Below are 17671 nucleotides of genomic sequence, written 5' to 3'. Positions count from 1 at the left end.
ATGCCTTTCAGTTAAAGGGCTCATTGAAGCCTTTGATTTTATTATCAATTGATCTATGCCATCCATTTTAAATTTATTTTTTAATATTTTTAATATTATACTATTAATATAAAAATATGAACATCTTAATATTAAAATTGGATTGTCTTTAGTGCTTAGGAAAATATTACCATATTACTCATTTCAGCTGACGAGTCCTGGACTGTCTAGATTTTAAACTTTTCATTTTTATTTTCTATTTATTAAAATAAAATTATGGAATTTTTAATAAATTTATTTAAAATTTATTTATAATTAATATAGCTAGTGGACATTTAATCTAAATTATTTAATTTAATATTAATTTTTATTATAATGAGGAGTAACATGTTTTATGCATAACTGTGCTTATGTGTATGGATGTATTGGAATTAAGAGAGGAGGCATTCTTATTGTGCAAAAGGTCTGAGGACTCAAGTTAGCATATATTGACCTAGGATCCTCGCTTTGCATTAGAAGAGTCTGAAGTCAAATCCTATAGCTTATTTACTTAATTTTGAATAGATGGCATCGGTTTCATATTAATAGGGTACCTGTGTAGTGAGATTTGAGATTAGGAAGAATAATTAAAAGCATGTTATCAAATGAGTTTGTTGGCACAGGGCTCGCTGGGGTAAAGGGAGTCATTGGCCACGGCAATTGTGTCAAAAGGGAGTTGGTCGAGACAAGTGGCTTTCATATTCTTCGCCACAACAATACACGCCATGGCGAATGTGGTTTACTATTGCGAGCCACGATAAGTGGACTTTTAGCTGTAGCAAGATGACACAATGCTACTCAAAGTTGTCTCTTTTACCCTTTTGCTTCATATTTCAACATATCAATTTTCCTTGCTCATTTTCGCTTAACTTAATTACTCTAAATTTCATACTGATCACATGTAGGATCCCAAGTCTAGTTTATTAGTTAAAAGGTTACATGCACCTTAGTTGGCTCTTTGGATAAGAGCATTAATCAAGAAGTATGTCATGGGATAATGACAAAGGTTATTACATCAGCAGGTGAGAATACAAGAGGGCTGAGCACAACAACAATGAGAAGAGATAAAGTGAGAGGGTTTCACAATGACGATGGAAAGCTCAAGCACTATGATAATGAAGAGAGTACACTAGGATGACTCGTGAAGGCTAAACTTTTAAGAGGGGAAAGAGATCAAGGATTAGGATTTGGGGATCTAGGGATTTCAAAGAAATATAGGATGATTCTTACAAAAAATCGTCTTATATATATTTTACATATATGACTGTTTATGGAAAGAACTATCCTATCAGTGATGAATATTTTTTAAACAAAATAAAAAATTCATGCATAAATACATATAGGATAGTTGTTATAACTTTCATATTATATATATAGGGTAGTTATTCATCCTAACTCTTATATTTATTCTCACATATCTCCACCTCCTCGTATAAGATGATTGTGTACATAACCATCTTATACGAAGCATCTTATATTAATAGTTATGTAGTAGTGTGATTCTATTAATGTAGTATGGAAACTCGTTGTAATGGCAAATGAGAAGAGCTTTGAATTTATTAGCAATGAGCAACAACAGCAATTGGGACATGTTTTTTGAAAAAGTAACATATGTGCTGATTGGCTTGCCAATCATGATATTCAGCAAGATTATAGATGCATTTTTTGTTTGCAATTTCCTCATGAGCTTCAAAATTAATTGGTCGTACTGGGATAGTTTGGGGGTCTTTGGCCCTCGTTTTTCTTCTAGTGGAAAAATAGTTTCCATTAAGAGAGATATATATATATATATATATATATATATAGAGAGAGAGAGAGAGAGAGAGAGAGAGAAGCAGTATTATGCCCTTGTGTTTTCATCCCTACAATGCTTGCTCTATCCTCGCGCAAACTCATGTTGACTCGTGAAGTACGCAACAATCGCTCCCACTCCTGCCGTCGATGAACAAACCACGAACAGGACCATACTATTAAACTTTAAAAATCAGATAATATTCCATTTTGTATCATTGCTTTGGATCCTAACCCATGCATTAAACTTTAATATCATAAAAATTTGATAATTTGGTCAAGGAAAATGTTCACACTATAGATTTATGGTTGAAAAGGAGATTTGTTAAGCAGTGGGTAGGTAACCCAAAAAGGGAAGCCAGTGCGACAAGACTTGGTTAAACGATTAGAAGACAGAGTCACGTGATCATCAAACAGCCTGTCATCTATCCGTTTGCATCGTTCTCTCCATTTATCATTCACATCACCTCCACAAAATCTCCGCGTTCGAGCTTTGAATCAATTTGATTTCCGCTCCTTGGCGGTTCGGCCGTTCAAGCATGACATCATTGGTTGTTGTTAAATACTCCTCTCATCCTATTAGGTAAAGAGAAAGAGAATTTACTTGAATTTTATTTATAAAGCATTTAAATGATTATGTTTATCTTTATAATTTTGCCCCTATTAAATGTAGAGAAGTTTATTAATTATTAGAGTATTTTATTTTAAAATATATATATTCAATAGGGGCAAAATTAAAAACTTGTTGGATTTTTAATCAGAGTTAATAAGATTTAATGTTTTCCTTAATTATAGTAAAAATACTGAAAATAATTTATAAATAGAATTAAAAAAAGTATAAATATGATGGACTAGTTAACTGTCCTACTTGTAGGTTATAACACTAATACAACTCATTTTATAAATATGTACAACTCATTCATCAATCCAATATTCAATTACCAAATTATCATGATAAATCATTTTGTATCAAAAGTCCATCATTACTTTTTTTATTTTTTCATTTTTATTTTTGAAAAAAATAATCTACAGGTCTTTCAGTTTTCCTCAATTTTAAATTATACTCTTATAACTTATTTTATTTTAATCAAATATTTATAATTTGGTCGACTAAATATATTAATATCTAAAAATTAAATTATCAAAGAATATTGACTTTTCAAAATAAAAACACCTTTAAAATTTATAAAAAATTTGATTTAATACTTTTAGTCCAAAAAAAGTGTATACGCTACAATACTTACATTTTCCTTAATTTTTTATGAAAATTTTATATATATAAAAATCATCTTGAAAAAATAACTTAATTATATCAACTTTGAATTATAAAAATTGTTAAATTAATTTTAAAATTATATATTCTTTCTCATGAACATATACTTCCCCTATTTAACAATATAAAGTATTTTTTGAGGGGTTATATGTTAAAAAATGTAAAACATTTTTAATATTTTGAAAGACAATTATTGCATTTTTTTTAAATTCCCTTAATGAATAAATTATTTTATATTTATTTTAAAATAAAATACCCTATGGAATAGTGATAAATATAAAAAGATATTATTAGTTTGAAGACAAGTAATTATTTTATTTAGGAGTGAGATTCAATTAAAATTATCTTGTATTTTTTAATGAGAGAAGTAGAAGTCATTGATTTCATTTTTTTTAAATAAAAGATTTTAAGAATAAGAGACTAACATATTTAATTGGTAAAACTATAAAAATTTGGTTAAAATAAAATAAATTACAAGACCTAGTTGAAAATCATGAAAAACTATAAGAATTTGTTAATTAATTTTTCCTATCATCAACTTTAAAAGAAGGCCACCCTGCACGAGCATAATTCATTTAACATGCAAAAATGTACTTAAAATAAATAAAATTACACAAAATTATTGTTACTTTTGATATGGTGGGGCCTAATCAAAATTTGACATGACACTAATTTTTTTCTTGACACATGGGGCGCTAGTTGAGTTATACAATAGTCAATATTATAAGGGGTGGGAGGTAATTTATTTAGAATTTATAAATTGATAAATTTTTTTACGTATTTTAAGAATTTAGTGAGATATGTTTTGAGTAGTAATTTAATGCGTTGGATGTTTTTTAATCCAAAAATCATTCGTGTTTATTCGGCCCCCACGTGATAAACGATAGAATCTAATAGCCAATGAGTAGAACACGCGTGGTTGTGAGCCACGTGAAGGATGTGACAAGAGAAATTACTCGCGTCAGATTTTTATTTTCAAAAAGGACAAATCAAACGCCCGCGAACGATAAGATTTTCGTGGCTCCGAATTTTGTTTTTTTAATCCACTCCACTTTTATATATTGATCTCTAAATTTCAAATTATAATATAATTTAAAATCAAAATTACACATATAAAAAAATTTGATCATAACAATTTATAAGTCAATAATTTTAAAATAAAAATATAAAATTTTTAAAATATTTTATATTTAGTATAATTTTCAATGCATGCTTATTTCAATTTTCTCTTTACGGATATTATAAAAATATTATTGATGAAACATTATTTTTTATTAAATTATTTTATATTTCGAAATAATAAAATTCCTCTAACATTATCTTATAATTTTTATTAAGAGAATATAATTCAATTCCATCTAATTGCTTCCTGAGTTCTCAAATATAGAGAAAAATAATCAATTCATATCATATAAGAAAATTTATATGAAGAGAATATAATTCAATTCCATCTAATTGCTTCCTGAGTTCTCAAATATAGAGAAAAATAAAATTCATATCATATAAGAAAATTGATTAAATATAAAATTATGTTTGAAAATAGAAAGTTTGGATTAAATTATTTTTATAATCAATTAAATAATTCTTTTTGAGAAAATATTGATTTTATGATGACAACTGACTACCAAACCTGTTTTGAAAATCAATATTTTTTATTATTCAATTTTTTAAAGTTTTTTAAAAATTTTGGTGGTGGCTCTCGGTGTGTTTTTTTTTTTTAACATTTATTGACAATCTCTCTCTAAAAAAGTCACAATATGGGCACAACAAACATACTGTATCTTCTCATTAAAAATGGGTTAGGAGAGAATACTTGAAAAATAATAATTGATGCTCAACAAATACTTGCAAAATAACTTATACTTAAGGAAGAATTTTAATAAAGATCCCTTAATCATATTTAATTACATTCAAAGCCTTTAAATTTTGAATTTTTACTGCATTCTAGGGGTGCTGATTTAATATTAATTTTTTTAAAAAAATGATAAAATTATTCTTCATTTAAATTAATATCAGGACTGTCCTACTTCACCTATGCTTTACTTATCGAATGTCATTAATTGTCTTACTTTACTTATTTATTTCCTTGTAATGAAATCAAGTGAGGTAGAAAAATTAATAATAGTTCATAAGTAAATGAACAACATAAAATATATTAATCGATAGGCTATTTTAAAATAGTTTAAATACTCAAAATGAAAATAAGTTAGGTAAGGTAGTTAATAACATTACATAAATTAATGAATAAGGAAAGTAGGGCAATTAATAAAGGAAATAAGGAAATTCTGATATTAATTTAAAGGAGAGATAATTTAGTTATTTATCTCAAAAATTTCATATCAAATCAGTATCTCAATCACAATGAGATTTCAAAATTTAAGGGGTTTTAAACATAAATAAGTTTGTTCAAGTATTGTTTGTTAAATTCTCCCACTACTCAAGATCGCTGAATATTTTTAATACGCGACTGATATAGTAGCACGAGTAGCATGCAAAACATATGTGGCTCACGAGGCGTTGGCGGGGAAAAAAAGACAACAACAACAAATTAAAGCTGGGGTTCAATGCTTGCCATTTTTATCATGTGGCTAGCTCCCATGGATTAAAACTTCGACCCTCGCAATCATGGTCGTGTGAGACATACACATACGTAACTTGTCCAACTCAAATTCAATGCCAAGTTAAAACTAAATTGCCAGTCGATTAATTATTTAAAAGAGTAATAACAAAAAAAAAAGTCGCAACTGTCTCCAGTGCTTTTTTCAGGTATGGCATGGATTTTGAGCCAAGTTACGTTGTATTACAGGTGGATCACGAATAACATGGTTTTCGAAAATAAAAATTCATTGAGAACATATACGAAATACCTAAATTAACATTACAAGTCCGTCCATAAAATTAGAGGATACCCGGACAAGGAGGCACGACACGAGGAAAGAGAGAAAGTAACGTCAGCAAAGCTAACTGGCTAAGCACTGATGGTATGATTTTATCTTGCCTCTGGCACAGTTCTTGCTCTCTCTTCACCGGTGCTTCAATAATCAACTGCTCAAATGAAACTTTAATAACTGTATGCTACTGTGCCTGCAAGATGGCCCTCGTCCCCTAAGCAAATATAAGAGCAAGTAGACGCTCCCAGCTATTATACCGGCCCATAGAACAGAGAAAGACGATGATAAAGCCTCGGCTACTGTACCGATCGCACTCTACGAACCGGACGTTCTTGTTTCAGGAGAAAACTCTAGGCCATGGCACAGACGCCCTGTCCCTGCCAATATGGTCCGAGAGGTCCGTGTCGAGGCAACTTCGGACCCAAAAGGTGAGGGCCAAGCATCTGGTCTTCATCCCTCGTAATGCTCAGGTGAGCTCTCCTGCAGTAACTGAGACCACTGAGTGTGACGAGAGCTTCCAGGTCAAGGCCATCGTAAGGGTGAAACTGGCTAAGGCTGGCTTCTTCTCCAGCTTGAGTTTAGACAGACGAATCGATGACATCACCGACTTGCTGGGAAAATCTCTCCTCCTGGAACTTGTTAGCTCCCAAATTGATTCTGGTACATCCATATCCCGACCTAACTTACCTGTTTACTCATTCATTCTTTCTTTTCTGGTTATTATCGGTCAATTTCCTATTTGAATATTGAGTCTTTTCTTTCGCGTCATATGTTGCCGGACTGTGCATTCTATCCTATGAGATTTGAAGAGAAAATTAAAATGCCGGCCATTGGCGAAGCGATAAAGTATCTTTCATCTTTGGTTTAATAAACTTCCGGGGTTTTCTTCTCTACAGTAACAGCACTATATCTTTTTCCTTTTTTGTGAGAAGAAGTAGTATTTCTTTGTTGCGTAACAAGACAATGTTGCTTTTCTAGGATTTTATTCTTCTTGAGACGCAGGTCTATGTGTAGATCAGGGAAATATATAGTCATGTGTTGGATGAAGAAACTGCGTCACAGAGGCCTTTGGTTACGGAAATTATGGCTTTCTTAGCTTAACAATCTTCACACGAGATTCTCATCTATAATTTCGAACTTTTTTAATACTGAATTGCTTGGCTTATGTTTGGTTAAATGGAAATACGATCAAAGGAAAGAAAAGAGTCGGGAATTCAGTGAGAAAAATGAAAATTTGTTGCGTGCATGAATGGGATTCCTTAGCTTATCTCAGTCTTTAAGGAAAGCAGTACAATCAAATGAGTCACTGTGCTCCATAGAAATCATTATCAAACTTCGAAATTTACTGAATAAATGTATTCAAATTTTTAACATTTATCAATTTTATAATATGATGAAGGAGAGTTTCTAACATAGTGTTAATATTTTTTTAAAAAGTTATATTAATGCTTAAATAATAGTTAAATGAATGTAAATGGAAGTTGAAAAATAGAAGGGATTTGTTGGTGCAATATAATTTTTCATTTCAAGAGAAGTCTATGTGTTGTAAAGAGAACGTTTTAAAATTAAAATAAGAAAAGATGGGGAAGGTTTGTGAATTACACTTCGTGTATGCGTGTGTATAATAATTTAAATTTTGCTTCGATTCTGTATTATTAAGGGAGAATAGTAGTCGAGTTCCATTTGAGTGAATTAATGATTTAGGTGCTTGACAGTTTTTTCTGAAAAAACATATTGCAACAATCGCGACTCAAGCGTCTCGGTTATAAATAAAATTTTTAAATTTTAAATTTAATTTTTAATTTTTAATTTTTAATTAAAATTTTTGTTTGTAATTATATGAATTGAAATTTATAATTATTTGTTAAAAATAATTTTTGAGTGACCTAGCTAATTATTAATTTACTATCATTCATTCTAAGATTTGCGAGTAGCATAGATCGAAAGAGACAGAAAGTGGACCAGTGAGAAAGAGTGGTGGAGACGGATTGGCAGGCATGCACATAAGCATGGTCCCGTGCTTGTCCTTGTCTGTGTGTACTTAAGTTCTAGCTCATAAAACTCATGGAAAGCATAGCTATCATGTGTACATATCACAAATCACGCAACTTGATGTATGGTCATAATTTGCCAGCTCAGACAATAAATGAAGCGCCTTTGTCTCTATAATTAAATAGATAGACTGTGATGGGCCTCGTCCAAAGGAACAGACTTTCCATCAATGGGATACATGAGCAGATTTATATGATGAGTAGTCACATTTTTACGGATTTTAGAATATGAAGTGAATGAATGATTTAATGATAGTAATGTTTGGTGCGTGTTTACATTCTTCTGGTTACATGCAAAGTGAAATAAGAGAAACGCGAGGAAGGATTGTTAAGTGGTGTTGGTAAGCTAGAAAGAAGAATTGTGATGGAAGGAGCTAACATGAATTGTGTCAGAGACGGGAGAGGAGAAAGAGACGAGGCAGGCATACGCACACAAAGGAGGGCGGGGAGAAGAGGAATCGGTGGAATACGTGGCAGATTTTCAAGTTCCAAAAGAGTTTGGAGAGATCGGTGCCGTTCTGGTGGAGAATGAGCATCATCAAGAGATGTTTCTCGACGCTATAGTCCTCCACGGCTTCCCTCAAGGCCCTGTTCATATTCACTGTGCTTCTTGGCTTCACTCCAAGTTTGACAATCCTACCAAAAGAGTCTTCTTCACCAACAAGGTAAAGCTTCCCTCTCAACTTTCCGTCTATCTTCTTTCTCCTTTGTAATAAATAAAAAAGGAACACGCGTCTATTTTACCCGGGGGTGGGGTAGGTTGTTGCTTTGGCACATGAGTTGCTGACAGTGTTGGAGAAGAGTAAACTGATGTGGTCCCCGCACTCTTGAACAAACAAGATTCCCTTGGAGCTCGAATCGGAGAAAGGTACCTGCGAAAATGACGTTTCGGCCGCAACACGTACGATGAACAGATGCCCCTCTGGATATCGTACCGGTTGTGGTCCTCCGTATTAATCAATGGTTGCCGGAAAGTTTTACAGTGCGTCAGTGATACACAGCTCTCGTGACGTGGTCCTTTATCCTTCCCTGTCTTGACTTTGAAAATATATGCTATGCATTTATGCAGAGCTACATACCGTCGAAGACGCCGGATGGATTAAGGAGGTACAGAGAAGAAGAACTGAGGAATTTGAGAGGAAATGGAAAAGGAGAGAGGAAGAGCTTCGAGAGAATATACGATTTCGACGTTTACAATGACATCGGAGATCCAGACAAGAGGCTTGATCTCCAGAGACCTCCTCTGGGTGGTCGCGACCGTCCTTATCCCCGACGCTGTAGAACCGGCCGTCCTCCTTCCGCCGCAGGTCATCCTCTCCTCGCCCTTTCCTTTCAATTCTGTCACTCTACTTTTTTCTATCAAACTCAGTATTTAACTCTTTGTTTTATAGTTTTTTTACAATGATTTCATTCAATCCAAATTACTCTATTTCCATAAATTTTTTAGGTGTTTTATATTAATTTTTTTAATATTTAAAGAAGTAATTAATATATTTTTTAAAAAATATTAATAATAAATAAATCACTTTATTAAATAAAAATAAATATAAAAAGATAGTATTAATTTAAAAATAATTATTTATTTTATTAGATGGTGAAATTTAATTAAAATTATTTTAATTTTTTAAGGGTGGAGTATCTTTTAAAAAATTTAAGTTCAAGTTATTATTACATTGTTGTCTTAAAAAAAAAAAACTTGAAAACATCATCCCTGGAATGTTGATGGGTTAAAAATTTGTAGTTGTATTTGATGGGGTAATGAAGATTTGAATTATATATGTATCTGATACTATACATTTTTTTAACAAATTCTATCCCCCGCGCCCACCCAAAAAAGAACATTGCCCAAATATTTTGACACATCGCACACTTATGAAGATTACACATTTATGTTTTCAACTATTATAAATTTTTCTGAACGCTGAAGAATGCTTTCGAAGCAGGAATTATGAAAAAAATTTTACAAAATATATTCAATGGTCTTAAATTGTTGTGCATAATATGATCTTCGAATGTTTTCACTCTGTAATTGCAATTCTTTCACCTACCTTCTTTAAATATTTAAATATTTTATCTATTATTCAAACAATTTTAAAAATATTTAAATATTTGCTGTAATGTTTGAATATTTTACGGTAAAATTTATTTTTCTTAATTTAGATATAGCTTTATATTTACATTATTTTTCATGTTTTACCAAATAAGATAATTTAATCTTTTCACATTTAACCATGTTTCTCCTAAAAAAAAAAAAGTATAGCTTTTTTCCCTCGAAATATCTGTGTGTTGGTCCTTTTTACCAATTTTCCATTTTCGGTCTAGGTAAATTTGATGTGATGTGAGTTTGTGATGACAGGCCATAGTTGAGCAACGAGTAGCCCTCGCGGAGTGACCTAGACTTTTGTGTAGAGGTGGGAATGAAGGCCTTTAAAAGCCCAGGCTTAAAACCATGTTAAATTTAATTTAATTTTGAGGTCCGATTTTTATTAACAGAGTCAGGCTCTTAAATTTTTTTTTTTTTGGAAAAACCTAACATTTTAATTTAAATAAATTTTTAAAATTTAACATAAAATAAATTAAAATCTCAGATAAAATTTAATAAAAATTTAACATTTAAAATTTAAAATAAAAATTAAAATCTTCATCAATGTAAATGTAAATTTTCTTCATTATTAAACAAAAATAAAATATTGTGTCCCTCAAATATAAGTTCATTTGCTAAAAATGAAGGTAATGATTTAATATTAATTATTTTTATAACTTTTTTTAATCACTTATAATAAATATTAATTAAATTGTGTCATTATTAATTAAATATATGTATATATGTATACATATATATGTGTAAGATAATATAACTTGTGAGGACTTAAAGGATTGTTCGAGTTTGAGCTTTTTTTTTTTTTACATAACTTATCAAATTAGGCCTTCAAATTTAATTACTTAAAAAAATTAATTTTTAAAATTTAACTAGAACTTTTAAATTTAATTCTTTAAATTTGACCTTTATTTCCGACCATACTTTTGTGCTCAGCAAAGGCTTCAAATTTTATATATATCCACAGTGGGCTCGGCGTTTACCGCGGGGAAGGCTCGCTTTCACTAAGGCTGTCTCGAAAATTGATTAGAATTGAATTCTTCTCTCCTATTCGATCTTGTTAGGACTTTGGAATCCCGATGAGATCCCGACGCTTTATCTTTCCAATGAAGTGGATAATATGAAAGAAATATTTAAATAATAATATTTATTAATTAAAATTTTAAATTACATAACTTATAAATTTAAAATCAAAACAATACAGATAGATAATCACAATAATTTAAAATTAATTATTGATTATATTAATTACAATTATAAGTGTACAATTTAAAGTTAAGTGTACACAAAATATATCATATTATGATAATAATTATGAATAATCTCTAAATTATAAGAGCAATAATAACAGACAAATCAAACATAATATTAAATTATTGTTCTTCTTCTTTAATTAAGATGTGTTAAGCTAGTGATATTTTTAAAAATAAAGTAAGAAATATAATATAAACAAAGATTATTAAATAAATAGATATAAAAATAAATTATATTAATACAATTAATATACTGTGAAGAAAGATACTATATTATTAAAATTATCAATATAAAAAACTTTTAATTTTAAGTAAGAATTGCACATATTGAAATTATAATTAATATAAATATAAATTATATTAAAATAATTAATACATTTAACATATATTTTTAAAATAAAAAGTGTGTGTGTGGCGTCTCAATGGCAAATAGGACTTGTCCCAATATAATTAAGACAAAATTAAGCCGGTCAAGATAGATATAAGTTAAACAACCCTTACCTTTCGTCACTAATTTGCCAAAAGGATGAATTTCAATAGTGATCAGTGATTGCAATACTTTGCCCAAAAAAATTATATAAAAAATTACACGTTATAAATCCGAAGTTTAGATGTTATGAAAAAATTCATCCCTTTCGCAAAAGGGATGTTAAAAATATAAAAATAAAATTATATTGAAATTTGAATTGTTGAGTTTTGATTTGGATAACTCAGATTGATGCTCATCACTTTATTAAATGATTTATTAATTATTATTGTGTTTTAATTATTCATTAATGCTCAATGAATTTAAAATTATATTACTTACTATTTTCTTTTACAGATGCATAAATTTGTGAATTTTTTATTTCGCACATATTTTAAAAAATTGAAGTATTTTCAATGTACCGCATCAAAAAGTTCTAATTTATATGACAAGATCGTGCTTTACATATAAAAATTGAGGTAGGGTGAATTTATTCACGACTTGCCAATAATCATTTAGTGTCATATATGAAATGTGAGCGAGGTTGATGTTACATGCATGGCACAAGTAAATAGTTTATGATTGCAGACTTGTTAAAATATAATCACATGAGTTACACAGATCCATCAAGCGAGAGGAGAGCGAAAAGATTTTACGTTCCGAGGGACGAATGCTTCTCGGAGGTGAAGCAGCTGACATTCTCAACCAAGACCTTACACTCCGTGTTGCTAATCTTGCTTCCAACTCTGGGGAGAATAATCAAGGACAAGGACATGCCATTTTCATACTTCCATGATATTGACTCCCTTTTTAGCACTGGATTGGACTTGCCTCATTCGGAAAATCTCGAGAAAGAAGATGGTTTTCTTTCTGCCATTATGCCCAGGCTTGTCAGGCCCGCCATGGATGATTTAGACTACTCTACCTCTGCTCCTCCAGGCAGCGTTCTTCGCTTCGAGACTCCTGAGGCTATGAACAGTTACACGGCTATTCCTCTTTTTCATTCTATGCTTTATAGTATACTTTGTCGGTGATTCATTCATTTAGCTCTGCAGGGGATCGATTTTTCTGGTTCAGGGACGAGGAATTTGCTAGACAGACTATCGCTGGTCTGAACCCAAATTGCATAAGACTAGTGACGGTAATCATCAATTAGATTTTCAATACCCATTGATTCATATTTCTCGTAAGTTTTAACTCGCTTGGGAATACTGTAGGAATGGCCATTGAGAAGTAAACTCGATCCAAATATCTACGGTCCCGCAGAATCAGCAATTACCTCGGACATAATTAACAAAGAAATTGGAGGACTGCTCACTGTACAGCAGGTCTGTCCCACTGTCTGCATGTAAACTGCTTCAAAAAAAAAAAAAAAAAAACCAATTCCAAGAGGTAGTAGTAATGCATGGATACGTGCATGCGCAGGCTGTAGAACAAAAGAAGCTGTTCATTCTAGACTACCATGATCTATTGTTGCCGTATGTCAGCAAAGTACGAAAACTGAAAGGGACGACACTATATGGATCGCGAACATTATTCTTCCTAACTCCAGCAGGGACACTGAGACCTCTAGCAATTGAGCTGATCAGACCGCCCATGGATGGAAAGGACCAATGGAAGCAAGTTTTTACACCTGACTGGCACTCCACCAGCGTTTGGCTCTGGAGGCTTGCCAAAGCCCATGTTCTTGCTCACGACTCTGCTTATCATCAGCTTGTCAGCCACTGGTTCGTCATCCTAGACAACATTTCTCTTTCTTAACATTCGCTCCTGTGATCTACATGAAGGCCACCATTAACTGTTTTTGTTTTATATGTAGGTTAAGAACTCACTGCGCGACAGAGCCTTACGTCATATCGACCAACCGGCAATTGAGCGAGATGCACCCAATATATAGACTGCTTCATCCTCATTTTCGGTACACTCTGGAGATAAACGCTCTGGCTCGCGAGGCTCTTATTAATGCGGATGGCACCATTGAAAGCTCCTTCTCTCCTGGAAAATACTCCATGGAGCTCAGCTCTGCCGCCTATGATCTTCAGTGGCGTTTTGACATGGAGTCTCTGCCTGCAGACCTCATGAGAAGGTAATCTAATTACTGTAACACTCACGTGAGCTTTACACCGCCAGCTATGAAATAGTTTTGATTTTATACGTCGTGTCTTTGCTATTTTGAAGGGGAATGGCCGTGGAAGATCCATTTCAACCCCATGGGCTAAGGCTGACAATTCAAGACTACCCATTTGCCAATGATGGACTTCTTCTGTGGGACGCTATCAAGGAATGGGTCAGTGATTACGTGAACCATTATTACCCAGATCCAGGTCTCGTGGCGACGGATCAAGAACTTCAAGCATGGTGGACAGAGATTCGGACAGTAGGCCATGCAGACAAAAAGGACGAACCGTGGTGGCCGCGACTTCGAACCCAAAAAGACCTCATTGAAATCCTGAGCACAATCATATGGGTAACTTCGGGCCATCATGCTGCCGTGAACTTTGGGCAATACGCCTATGCGGGTTATTTCCCAAATCGACCGACTATGGCAAGAACTAAAATGCCCACGGAGGACCCTTCACCAGAAGAATGGGAAAAGTTCTTGAGAAAGCCCGAAAGAGCTCTCCTAAAGTGCTTCCCTTCGCGGCTTCAAGCGACGAGGGTTATGGCAGTGCTGGATATACTGTCAACACATTCGCCTGATGAGGAATACATAGGGGAGAAGATGGAGCCATCATGGGGCGAAGATCCGGTGATAAAGGCTGCGTTTGAACGATTCAGAGAGAGACTGAAGAAGTTTGAAGGAATTATTGACGAGAGGAACCGGAACGGTAAGTTGAAGAACAGGAATGGAGCTGGCATTGTTCCGTACGAGCTGCTCAAGCCTTTCTCCAAGCCAGGGGTTACTGGCATGGGCGTTCCTTGTAGCATCTCTATCTGATTTGGAAAACGCTATGCCAGCAGTACTGCACCCTTGCGCCCACTTTATTGTCCATCCCTTGATTTCCACTAGCTAGATCACGACGCTCATTAAACAAGGGGGAAAAAACAAAAGGAACTGCTAATATTTCTTGAACTTGGGGAGCTTTGGGTGATTAGGAATCTTTAATTTTGGCGGCTGTTCTTCAATCCACGAAGTCAAGACCAAAACCAGAATCCCGTTGAAAACTGTCCAACGGGGTCCATCACCTTCCCTGCATATGATAAATAAGCAACCAAAGTAAGACAAATTAAACCACCGATTAGCAATTAAACAGATACTCTATAAGCGAGAGAAACAAAAATTATGAAATTTGAGTTGCATGCAGCAAACATTGCAGATGCCGACAGTGGCCATCTATCCTGGATCTATCGACTAGTGTTGAAAATCTCGTGTGATTGAATCTAATGATATTTGAATCAAACTTGATAGTGTTGATAGATTATCATGTATTTTTATATAAAAAATTCATGATCCTACTCCTATTAAATGGTCGTGTGGAGTCATCGACAGAGAAGGAAGCGAAGGAAAATGTTTGATTGATTCCCACTCAGGGATGCACACAAGAGGGGTTGTTTTTGCTTTGTCATGATTTAGAGCAAAAGGTCTTGAATGGTATCACGCAAAAGCTAGATTTTTCCCCTGCGAATTAAATATTTAAACCCTATCCAAACGTGGGGAGAGATATTAAAGAAATTAAAACAAAGTAGCACATACCTAATGAAATGGAACTAGTTTCACATATGAGCATTGAGTGCTCAATTCCTTGAGATTGTTGAGATCTAATTTAAACGATAAAAATTTACAGCATTTTACTTTTATTTCTTTAAAAGAAGATCTCTTAACTGTCAGTTTTTTACTTTTATTTTAATAACAATAGAATTTAAAATAAAGACAATCTCTTAGCTGTCAGTTTTTTAAAATATAATTTTCATTTAAAAAAATTCATTGAAAAAGCTATAAATATGGATTATAAAAATTAAATCTAAACGGTTCAAAGATGATGAGTTGACAATGCTCATATATAAGATAAGCACTAAAATTGACTCCCTAATAAAATGTGGAAAGGAAGTTGAGATAAAATCCATTTAACATTTGCTAATTATCTGCTATCATTCTTTTTCTTTAGAAAAAAAAAAATCATTCATGCAGTATATTAATCAAGTACGGTTGATTAACCAAGCAGAACCATGGACGTTATCGTCATCTTACATTGATTCCAGGTTATTAGGCACGCCGGTTCTTCCCCACCCTTTTTTATGGAATTAACATTTTTTAATTGGGAGAATATCATTAGGTGCCTTGTTAGCATTTTGATTCATACTTAAAAAAAAAATTGTAAATACAATATACTCCCTCTAATTACATTTATGAAATATGTTTTAGAGAGTTCATTTGATCTCACTTATAAGTCACAGTGTGACTTTTTTATGTAATATTTCAAAAATATTTTTAAAATTATCTTTCATAAAAAATAAAAAGTAATATAATATTACTTTTTAGATTTGTTATATAAGCATATTTAATTTTTTTTTTTGTATTGGTATTGATGAAATTGATAGAAGTTGTTTATAAAAAGGATCAAAGAAATATTAAAATTATCAATCTTAACAGCGGGAATCAACATGTGCATGCGTAATTTGCGTGGCTATCGCTTGACAACTTTGAATGAATATGGGCCAAGCTGTGCGTTTTGAAATGAACTTTGTAGATTATAAAAATAGGCCGAAAAGACCCCTAGAGCTCTATCTAATATCTATTGGTGCGAGCGAGAAGAGTGATGCCAGAAAAAGGTCGGGCAAATTTTACCAAATAAATAAATAAATAAATAAAGGTTAGGCAAAACTAGAATTTAAAAGAATTCGACTTTGATAGGGCTGGCAAAAATGAGGCCGGTAAGGTAACGTTGGGTGTTTTGATGATGAAGGAACGTGGCATGGGGGCTTTGCTAAGAGGATTGGCATGTGTTCTGAAGAGTGGCGAAGGAAATGGGAGTGAGGAAGCTGGTTATTGAAGGTAGCTCAATGCCTGTTGCAATCAGCATGATTAACGAGGTATGGGATGTACCGGTGGTGAAAAATGATATACTAAAATTTTGCCAGATTGAAAACTATCGGAGATGTGCTTTGTCCAGATTGGCATGTCAGGGTATTCTGTCATTCTATCTTCCTTTGTTACAAGGAAAATGCGTCGAACACCATAACTCGTAACAATTTAAAAAGGTCAAATTTTATCAATCCAGATTAAGTTTTACAAGTTTCAACTTTCAAAAAAAAAATGCAATCCATAATTCAGTTAAAAGTATCTGGAATTTGTTGATAAAAAAAATAGTAACTGGTAATTTGATCAAGCAAAAACTTCATAACGTGTCATCAAAATGCCAAGGAAATCCAAACCTGCCATGCATATGAATCATAAGTACGATCAAAACATGAAAAGCCCTGTTTTTTTTTTTTAATTATTTGAAGAGGATGATGCAGAGACTACAGCAAAAGCATCGTCAACAATGCAAATTTCTTGTCCGGAAGATCGCTAAATAACTGTTTCAGACAGAGTAACAAAGCTAGCTGGGAGAAGCTTGCTGAAGAACTAATACTGAAATTGTCAACCGTAATCAACAAAATCTACACATCTGTCTGTCATGCATGCTTATTGGTCCTTATGAATATTCAGGAAACACATGAAGAACAAAGGAGGTTTTGAGACCAACAGGCGCCCTGTAAGGACTAAGGAGATCATATCCACTAAGTCACTATCACCAGACTTCTCATCAGAAAGATGCAGGGGCCTTATTACTTTTCAGATAAGCATCATGATGATGATGATGATGATGATGATGAATTTGAACATGGC

At 32.7% G+C, this 17671-nt stretch overlaps 1 protein-coding gene across 2 annotated transcripts; it reads left to right on the top strand.

Moving 5' to 3' along the window:
• Nucleotides 1–5974: 5974 nt before the first annotated feature.
• On the top strand, nt 5975–15076 carry LOC129313406 (linoleate 13S-lipoxygenase 2-1, chloroplastic-like). Of its 2 annotated transcripts, XM_054956466.1 has the most exons (10): nt 5975–6063; nt 6174–6633; nt 8418–8689; nt 9094–9331; nt 12463–12819; nt 12897–12982; nt 13059–13169; nt 13267–13568; nt 13661–13927; nt 14020–15076. In XM_054956466.1, the coding sequence occupies exons 2-10, from the start codon at nt 6255–6257 to the stop codon at nt 14777–14779; spliced, it is 2772 nt and encodes a 923-aa protein (XP_054812441.1). In that variant the 5' UTR covers nt 5975–6063; nt 6174–6254; the 3' UTR covers nt 14780–15076. The 2 variants fall into 2 exon arrangements, with proteins under 2 accessions (XP_054812441.1, XP_054812440.1); XM_054956465.1 differs by having other exon boundaries at nt 6009–6633.
• The last annotated feature ends 2595 nt before the right edge of the window (nt 15077–17671 follow it).

Source organism: Prosopis cineraria, unplaced genomic scaffold, assembly GCF_029017545.1.
Source record: "Prosopis cineraria cultivar Desert tree isolate PC_DT_omini unplaced genomic scaffold, ASM2901754v1 PC6, whole genome shotgun sequence".
Taxonomy (NCBI): Eukaryota; Viridiplantae; Streptophyta; class Magnoliopsida; order Fabales; family Fabaceae; genus Prosopis; species Prosopis cineraria.
This window is presented reverse-complemented; position numbering and strand designations above follow the sequence as displayed.